This window comes from Gadus chalcogrammus, chromosome 14 (genome assembly GCF_026213295.1).
Source record: "Gadus chalcogrammus isolate NIFS_2021 chromosome 14, NIFS_Gcha_1.0, whole genome shotgun sequence".
Classification (NCBI taxonomy): Eukaryota; Metazoa; Chordata; class Actinopteri; order Gadiformes; family Gadidae; genus Gadus; species Gadus chalcogrammus.
Window position 1 is genome coordinate 22,635,324 of NC_079425.1, and position 10,070 is coordinate 22,645,393.

At 43.7% G+C, this 10,070-nt stretch overlaps 1 protein-coding gene across 1 annotated transcript in view; it reads right to left on the minus strand.

The window, feature by feature from the left end:
* Positions 1-345: 345 nt before the first annotated feature.
* The window catches only part of igdcc4 (immunoglobulin superfamily, DCC subclass, member 4), a 71,143-nt gene continuing 61,418 nt past the window's right edge, over positions 346-10,070 (minus strand). The window contains exons 16-20 of the mRNA XM_056607191.1: positions 10,029-10,070; positions 7,942-8,044; positions 7,291-7,525; positions 6,495-6,623; positions 346-5,820 (exon numbers count right to left, since the gene is read on the minus strand). The exon at positions 10,029-10,070 is cut by the window's right edge and continues 93 nt beyond it. Of these exons, the coding sequence (XP_056463166.1) occupies positions 5,320-5,820; positions 6,495-6,623; positions 7,291-7,525; positions 7,942-8,044; positions 10,029-10,070 (1,010 nt within the window). The 3' untranslated portion in view covers positions 346-5,319. The remainder of the gene's footprint in view (positions 5,821-6,494; positions 6,624-7,290; positions 7,526-7,941; positions 8,045-10,028) is intronic.

The window sequence follows — 10,070 nt, forward strand, 5'->3', positions numbered from 1 at the left end:
GAGAAGGAAATGTTAGTCATTTTCTAACATCTAAGTATTTTTCCCTGTCACTTTTCAGTAGTAATAGCGAAGGCCATCGCATTTCATCTTGATAATGTCAAATTGTGAACCCGCAATGGCTAAAAACACGCACACACACGCACACACACACACACACACACACACACACACACACACACACACACACACACACACACACACACACACACACACACACACACACACACACACACACACACACACACACACACACACACACACACACACACACACACACACAAACACCAATAGCAAGGGTCCCTGCAGGGCTTTTGAAGTCCCACACACACCCACACACAAACACCATTTTATTTATTTCCCTATTTTAATGACTGGTAGAAAGGATAGGATATGAGATCAAAGTTAAATGCTGCACGGCACATATAGAAGGGAAACAAATCTGATACGTTGGTTTCCATCAGTGTTTGATGTTTATTTACACAAGATATTCCCGAATTTCACAGAACTGTGATTTTTTTGGACTTCACATACAGTTTTACACAGCAGAAATACTTGGTACAAACCCACCGCTGTTCCCTAGCCCATGCCATCTCTCCACATGTACGTTGGGTCCCCACTTTAGCCCAGCTCAGAATCCTGTCTCAAAATGTCCCCCATTAAACAAGAGAAAGAAATGGCACTGAGAATGTTTAAAACGTGTCCAAAGTTGTGTTCTGTGGCCCGATCAGCAGTCGTCTGACATGTGTCACAGTCAGTGTGGAACCATGTATGTGTACGGTATATTGCGCCTTTACATAGATGAGGTCTGAAGGAGCCAAGCAGTCAAGTTTCACTGCATGAGGCTCAGATCAACACGTGTGAGCTCGAACAATTGGCAAGAACATCGCAGCATTGAAGACAGAAACCAAGAACGAATGGTGAATGTAGGTTACTGCAAAACCCCCATCGGACATCAATATGGCCTCTCACCACTGAAGCACCCGCAGGTACCGAAAACATGGACTCAATCACACTCAACATGTTAAGAAAAAAGATGCACATTTTCAACGTTGTTCGCCAAATACACAAAGCTATTTTAAGATGCTCTGTAACTTGAGAAGATGACACCCCTGAGAAGAGCTATTGGTTGAGATAGTCGGCTGAACTTTGATTAAGACCTGTGTGTTTCATCTTTCCAAATTATTTCGCCTGGCACACTTTTGGCATGCCCTTCATTGGGGCTGGATCATCAAGGGATTTCCACCATTTATGTATTGTGTAAATGAATTGTGTATTATGTTTTTTTTTTTCGGTTTCCCAAACTCTGTTTATTTTTTTATTGGCACACTATTTAAAGTGAGGTGCATGCTACTGACCTGTTTCCCATTGTCGGAAGAAAATAGCAAAATATATGAAACTAAGAAAATCACGTGCTGGCAGTGAGTTCTGACATTTCTCAATTCTTCAACAAAGACAACCACCAGAGCAACCCAGGCACTGCTCAGAAAACCTCTTCTTTTTACATTCATGATCATTTGAGTGGAAGTCCTCTTGGCCCGTTTGCACTGTTACCCCAACACTGCTAAAGTAGGCCTGATTAGTCGATGTATCCCGAGGAAAAGTGAACACAACAAGTGAGATTTTAGGAGTACACCCACAAGGTATCATTGAAGAGAGCTTGCAGAAGATCAAACCCCACCGTTCATACACTCTCACCGTTGTTCTAAAAAGATTTGTACCAAACTTTATCTACAGTTTTCAAAAATGAGGTGTCCTTTTTAAATAAATAGAAATGACCTTTAATGAAAGAGCATTTTACTTATGGTTCCTTTCTGCCATTAGAAATTAACTAAAACAATCAAAAAAAGGAGATTACATTCAATAAAGAAAAACCGAGAAACAATTCTCCTATGAGGAGGGCCAGTCTCCCTTTTCCCTGTATAGAAAATCACTCTTTACAGTGCATGTCTTTGATACATTTGTTGTGTTAAACAAAGAAAATGCCATTAAATCCATACCCATTTGATCAAAAAACAATAAATAGTGACGCAAAATATTTTCTTTTGTAGAGCAGGTTTACAGCACGACAATACAGTATCTGTCAGCAAAATCTCAATCCGATTTTGGATTTAGTAGGCTATATTTTGTGGAACTGAGAGCCTATGATCAATAACGGTAAAACCGCGTATGTACCCAAATAGTGCATTTCCGAATATTCCTTTTATTTTGACTAATCCCTCAAAAACTTATATTCAGAGCCCTTTCCTTGAATAAGCCATCTTCCGGATGCACAGAATTTGAACATTAATTTCAGAAAATAACAGTATAACCAAAGTGATCAAATGGGTCAGAGAAACTGGCAGGATACCCTCATGTATTATGTATCACTGACTAAAACTGCACATATTGCCAAAATGCACTACCCAGTTTGTGACAGCTAAAAGCAACGATTTGGCATATGCTTTTGTTACTCCCATTAAGCAGAAACAATAACATGAATTCGTCCTACTTCTAATTGTTTGACATTCACTTATGTCTCTATCAGCCCCCACAGACACCAACTGTTGATGTATTCCTTGTATAATTCCTGATGGTAAAATTGTATAAAAGAGGTACAATAACAATCATGAATGCTGTTATAAAAAGTCTGAAAAATGATTTGGTTGGTCTGAAAATAGGACTGAAGTAAAGAGATAGATAAAAGTGATGAACTATTTACATGTTTTTGCTTTGGTGACTGATGCAGCTGGTGAGAGTTAGACATCGCAAGGACATTAATGAATTTATGACCTGTATAAAATTCACAGACAACAAGGTGTGAAGTAGATCCATGTTTGAGTGAGGATGCATTCCCATATTGAACACATTTGAGCTTTGAATTTATTGACTCTCAGAATTGTAAATCATCCAGATTACTCATAGTAAAAACCGTTAGTGAGTGCATTAATTGTTTCTTTTCACTTTTCCGTAGACCCCAGAAAGATCATTTGCAGGTTCAGTTCTAAGAATTTCATTTCAATAAAATGTTTTTTTTTTTAGGTTAGGTTCAATCCAAGAGAAAAGAGTTTTTAGATTTTAGTAGCGTTTGCAATTTGCATATTTTAATATCTCTATTCCTGAATATTCAGCCAACATTATTTTCTGAAGAAAAAGCGAGTCTTCTCTTCCAGATAACATACTTTGAAACATGTGCGCAGGGAAGCGTTAAAGCGATACTACTCTGCTACCTGTGGGATATGTTGTCAGCAACTACATCACCATATTAGAAGTTAACAACATCAACAATGGGTTGAGGTATTTGGTAACCCTAACCCTAATGTCCACTATTCTGTCTTCTTGGAAAAGAGTCCCTCTGTTTAATGTTTTTACTTTGCGGTTTTTTACAAATGAATTTGATAATTGTCTGAAACTCTTTGATATGAGCATATCGGGTCTTGAGAGTGCAGTGTCAAGCACAGGATGGGGGTTTGATTTGACAGGAAGAAGAAAAAACGTAATATGCGGTCAATCAACCTCAAAAAAGTTTTTCTGGGAAAAGGCTTTGAAATCAGACAGGGCTGAGAAGTAGATTTAAAAACAAAGGTGCTAGTCGCAAAAACACGAAGAACCACAAAGAATACTGTTGTGTCCAGATATGAGGTAGTAGTGTTGATTGACAGTAGGAATGCACTAACACCCAACAACCTGGTGATAACTAATCCACTATTTCACCCAAATTGTCTACAACTAATCGGATTGGGTTTTGTGACATATTTTGTGACATATTCACCTTCTTACGAGATCTCGATTTAAGTTACGGCCAATGTGTTTGTTTTGTAGAAAACGTTCTTGATTCAGAATTAAATAAATATTTAATCATACTTAAGGATTATGTTTGAGTGCTTATGTCAATACTTTATGTGGATAACCATGCGTTTGGATATACTGTAAATCTGTGCGAATGCCGTTGAAATGAATTCAAGGTCAGCATCACGCTTTCTTCTTTAAATCAGACAGCATTGGGGGTATTGGTGCATTCCTAGTAAGAAACCAGTTTACCTGGAGAATGTTACACCACTGAACTCCGTCACGCTCTTTGCGACCTCACACACATACAGTATGTGCCGTTAGGTCAAGTACACTCGAAATGACGCATGTACACATCCATCATTTGCCAAACACAAACCCAGCTCTTATTTTTTCCCCCAAAGGATACTTAAATCATTCTTTGTCAAAACTCACATTGATCACGGAACACGAGAATCACTGAATGTTAGGATGACGAAATTTAAGGATTATCCTTCTCCAAACTCGAGACGTGGGATTTCTTGTAGCATCTGCATCGATGCGTCTTTCAATTTGCAAATACTTGTATTTGTTTTGCTAACACAGACAGGTTTTCCCCACTGGTATGGACTATATTCATATAAATACACAGAGGATAGAAACGGGCCTTGAACAATTAGGCACCTGAGACGCCCGTGCTCCGAAATGTTTATTTGCTTGTGTGTGTTTGTGTGTGTGTGTGTGCGTGCGTGTGTCTATATTTAGAAACACATTTGCAAACACAGCTCCGCTACCATGAACATTACATTCCACATTTGTGTGTGTGTTAGTGTGCGTCTGCATGTGTGTGTGTGGTTGTGTGTGTGTGTGTGTGTGTGTGTGTGCGTGCGTGTGTGTGGTGGGTGCGTTGCCGGCTTCAATTAGTGAACCCTGAGACAGCAGGTAGCTTGAGAGAGGAACATGGGCTTTCTGCAATCTGAGATTGTGTACAAACACGGCTAGACAGAGTCCAGGGGGGGACAGTAGCATCACACTGGCCTGGGACACCAGAGTCAGCGTCACCCCCCCCTATACACAACACAAGCCTGTGGGAGTCCTACTCACACTCCACCAGCGTTATTGAACCATAAGTGAGAGAGAGGGCACAGCTCAAATCAATCTGCTTCAAATAGTTTTAGTTTTCTTCTTCTTTTCTTCTGTAGGCAGAAAAAATGCCTGGCAAAAAAGTGAACTCTCGCTATGCAAGACAATGCAGACCCATGTACCTTATAGGGCTGATTATATATAATATGTACCATATATACACACGTATGGAACCATGGGTCCAAAGCACATATAAAAAACCTATCAAGAAGAGACAAGAAAATCTGAATAAAGATGTGCATAAAAATAATCCTTGGGCTCTTCTCGATGTGAATGAAAAAAAAGGGGTCTCAGTCTAATGTGTGTGTGTGTGTGTGTGTGTGTGTGTGTGTGTGTGTGTGTGTGTGTGTGTGTGTGTGTGTGTGTGTGTGTGTGTGTGTGTGTGTGTGTGTGTGTGTGTGTGTGTGTGGTTTGTCAGTCTCCCTACACAGGCTATGGGCACAGGTAGCTGTGTTCTGTGGAGGTAGAGTGGACGAAGGGGGCGGGGGAGGGGGCCAGCCCGGCGGAGAGGCCCTTGGCCAGGGCGGGGGGCCGGTGTCTATGGGCCCCGTTCTCCAGGGGCTCCAGCTTCACCGCTGGCGGCGGCTGCGTCGGGGGGGTCCGGGGGGGGTGGAAGCCGTTGGTCAGCCCCTCCCCCCGGTGCAGCTGCGTGTCCGCGTGGGAGGAGCCCGTTTCCGTCTCCCCGCTGTGATTGGCCACCGCCGCATCTAGGGAGGGCGGGGAAACGCTTTGGGCCAATGAGTGGGCGAGGAGAGCGTCCTCTTCCCCGGTATGAGGAGGAGGAGGCGGGCCTAGGGGAGAGTACTCCTCCTCCTGCTCCTCCCCCTCGCCCCCCCTCTTCCCCTTGTCGGGGTCGTCCAGCTCCAGGTGGACGATGACCTGGGCCTCCACGGTGTTGCTGCAGACGGCCGCGCTGAGAGGGTCCTCCGCCACCTGGGAACGCACAACACAACACAACACAACACAACACAACACAAGCTTATTTCCCGAGGGGACTGTGCACACACACACACACACGGCCAGTAAGGTGTAGTGCAAACCGTGTGTGTAGAAAAGAATCCCTGCAAACAACAACCTCACAAACAACCTGTTAGCAATTCATAACATACACCCAGTGTACATGTGATGCATAACACGCATATATACCCACTAAGAATGTGATACATAACGCGTATATATACCCATTAAGAATGAGATACATAACACGTATATATACCCACTAAGAATGCGATACATAACGCGTACATATACCCACTAAGAATGTGATGCATAACACGTATACGTTTTATGCATTCCATTCACATGTTGAGTGGGTATATATATTCCCACTCAACATGTGATACATAACACCCATATACAGCCACTCAACATGTGATACATAACACATATATATACCAATTGTAAATGTGATGAATAACTGATACATACAAAATACCCAAGCTAGATTGCATCACATCATCAGAATACCAAAGACCACCACATGGCTAGAATACCCAAGCCGATCTGATGGCTAGAATACCCAAGCCAATCAGATTGCTAAGAATACAAAAGCCAATCACACAATCGCTACAAACCACGTTCACACGCAACGCAGCAGATTGAGTTACCTTGTTAATTTCATCGGGTAATATTTTGAGAGCTCCATTTATAAGTATTGGAGAGTCTTCTGCCATGGTCTCTCTGTATCTGGTGATTCTGTTAGCCCAATTACGACTCACAGAGCCGTTCCATGTGACCTGCAGTTCAAAGCAGAAACCATTTGACGCTGTCAGTTGCTGATGGGTCCTTATGATTGACTGAAATTGTACCAAGTGATGTCCCTTCTATTACAATGGCTGCTAGATGACAAGGGATAACCTGGTCATAATGGTGGCACTCTTAATTTTGAGCTTTTCCAAGACCCGGTTACATTTATATACTCACTCTATTGCTGTTTGTTTGCACACACATTGTCTATATCATATATATATATTGCCTTCTTTCTTTATATTTGTACTTCTTAGCTTGTGCTTCTATTAAACATGTTAGCATAGCGGAGTCTGCCACAGCAGCATTTCACTACACATATATCATACGAGCATGCTACTAATAAAGTCTTGGTAATGGTGTTCATGACTTTCTTTAGAGATAAGTTAAGATAATATAGGATTTTTTTTTTAATTTTTTTTTTAGAAATGTATAAATCCTCAGATGGGAAATCCGGCTGTCCTTCAGAAAGCACGGCACAGTTAAAGGGTAAACCAGAGTACAAATTACAACAACCAAAAACAACAGAGCAGACCAAGGTCACTCTTTTTATGATGACTCGTCCACTATTATTATTAACACCGTGAAAATAGAAACGCAGACAGAAGAACCCTGGTGCAAGGTGTTCATTAACCGCAACCCCCCCCCTGCTCTGACCTTGGCCTCAGACGCAGGGTGACCTTCGGCCCCCCCGGGGTCCAGCCCGGCCAACAACCCCTGCTCCTCTGGGGCCCATGCCAGAGGGCCCCCCGCCCCCTGGGGGCCGCTCAGGGGCATCAGGGTCTCCAGCTCGTGGGAGTCGGTGCACTCTGGCTCGGTGGCGGGGGGCGATCGCCCGGCCCTTCTGCAGTGAGGGGACGCGGCCGTGGAACCTAGCCCCCCCGTCACCTCTCTGGGTGGGAGGAGACAGACGAGAGTACCTCAACACCGTGCACGAGAATACAGAACAGGGTGCTTTGTTTTTAAAAAAAAATCATAATCACGATTATTTTGGTTGATATTGATAATTTGAAAACATGATGCATTTTTATCAGCCTTTCTCTCAAAAAAATAAAAATGATAAAAATAAATTCAAATAGAAATGTTCAGATCGAAAATAATGTAAAGATATTCATCCAGTTGTTCATTTAGCTTTTCAAAAATCAAATTTCGATGAATCACACAGCCCAACTGCTGCCATCTTTTAGCACTTTGTTTAACACCATGTCGCAGGTTACCGAACGCTTTAAATGATAATAATCATGCAGAACCAAAGGCAAGAGCCCCTGAATGGTGCAGTGTTAGACGTGTGTCTGTGGTGAACCCTACCGGGTCTTGCTGTTGCGGAAGCTGAAACACATGCAGAGTAGGACACACAGCAGCCCCAGACACACGCCCACGATGATGCCCGTCACCGCGTGGACGTCCAGCTCTGTCCCAGCACAGCACATGATGGACAACATATTGAACAACATGTAACATTAACAACATGGCTCATGTTGTTACAGGGTAACATTAACAACATGGCTAACATGGCTCCTGTTGTCACAGGGTCACATTAACAACATGGCGTCTTTTTACAGGAAAAGATGATAAACATGGCTTCCTGTTGTCACAGGGTAACATGAATAACATGACTTTATGTCAGTCATATCACAACTAAGACCTTTTATTGATTATAACGTTCTATGACCACTTGCTGTTTGCCATGTCATGGTTGATGAAAATGAATTTAGTTTGTAGTTGAACAATTGTAAACTATTCTGGGCTAGAACCGGTATCAACAACAGAATAGAAGTAAGATATTCTACCACTAACACTACTCATCATCATCCTTATCATCCTCATCATTCATAACCATCATCACACTGCCATTATTACACACAGATCATCCATTTTCTGTCCTCCTCGCATTCATAAAATCCTCCAGCAGCAACAAGATACAGTGAAGCAACCGTGGAACCCTCAGTGGTCTCCTCCAGTGACGTTAACCCATCACAGCAGCTCAGTTGACTGCAGGCTCGCTGTACAGAGAGAGCAGAGGCACCAGATGCTCTGGCCCACCCACTGGCTGCCTCTGTCTGGCTCTGTCCATCTTAATCCAGGCTACACTATCAGACCTCATAAATAAGCCTCCGCTAAGACTACTCACCTACCCCCCAGGGCTCGGACCCTACCCCCCGGACCCGATCTTCAAAGAGCCTAGTGTCAGGTAACATGTTGAGCAAGTTCACTGGCTGTGTGTGTGTATGTGTGTGCGTTTGTGTGTGTGTGACCAAATGAGCGCGATCATCAGGCCAACGTAGCAAAGCTAAGCTTATCCACATTACTGGAGCCTTCATCACGAACGCTACGACACAGAAGAGCGACTACACTGAGCAGAGGGCGAAGCGGGCGGGCCAGGCCTCCGTCCTACAGGGGCTCCAGCAGGTGAGAGAGGGGGGTTCATAGGCTGCAGCCGTGCTTAGCAGCCGCCAATGGAATTACATGAATCAGGGACATAATGAGGCAGCTGGCCATTTCCCGGGCGAAGAGAGGGGGAAATATGGAAGTGGAGAAAGTGCTTGTGACAGCAGCGGTCTGAGGACCGGCGAGCAGTAATGCAAAGCTTTCCCAGCGGCTGCGGCGGCAGGAAACCGCCTCTTGGATGTCCATTCACACGCAGCCCCCTGATCGCAAACTAGCCAGCGCAGTGTGTGTGTGTGTGTGTGTGTATATGTGTGTGTGTTTGTGTGAGTGTGTGTGTGCGTGTGGAGGGGGGGTCTGTCTGTGTCAGTGTAAAGGAGGCTGAGAGAAAGTGAGAGAGAGAGAGAGAGAGAGAGAGAGAGAGAGAGAGAGAGAGAGAGAGAGAGAGAGAGAGAGAGAGAGAGAGTGAGAGAGACAGACAGACAGACAGACAGACAGACAGACAGACAGACAGACAGACAGACAGACAGACAGACAGACAGACAAAAAGATAGAGACATACAGACAGACAGACAGACAGAGAAAAAAAGAGAGAGAGAGACAGGGAGAGAGAGAGAGAGACAGAGACAGGGAGAGAGAGAGAGCGATAGAGAGATGATGCAAGGCTAAATAGTAGAGAGGGATAAAGTTTTTGCTAACTCTTATCTTTTTCTCCCCAATTAAAGTATGTATCGCGATAGATATTTGGAGTGTTCTGTCTGCTTTTCAATTATGGGGCTGAAATACTATCCCCCAAACTACCGGATCCATCACAGACACAACCACTAAAATAATAATAACAGTGTGACAAATACAACAGTACAAACAGCCCTGGTGTTATCTGCTTACTTTGCTACAGCCACTATTGGTGTGACTGCTGTAACCGCTTTAATGATGACCCCAAGTGGGACTCTCACTGCTCCTTACTGGAGTACTGCTCGCTGTTAGTTCTGATGCCGGGGAACACCCACCATAGTTTAGAGGGGGCGTGTGTACGTCCTTCAAGGGGGAGT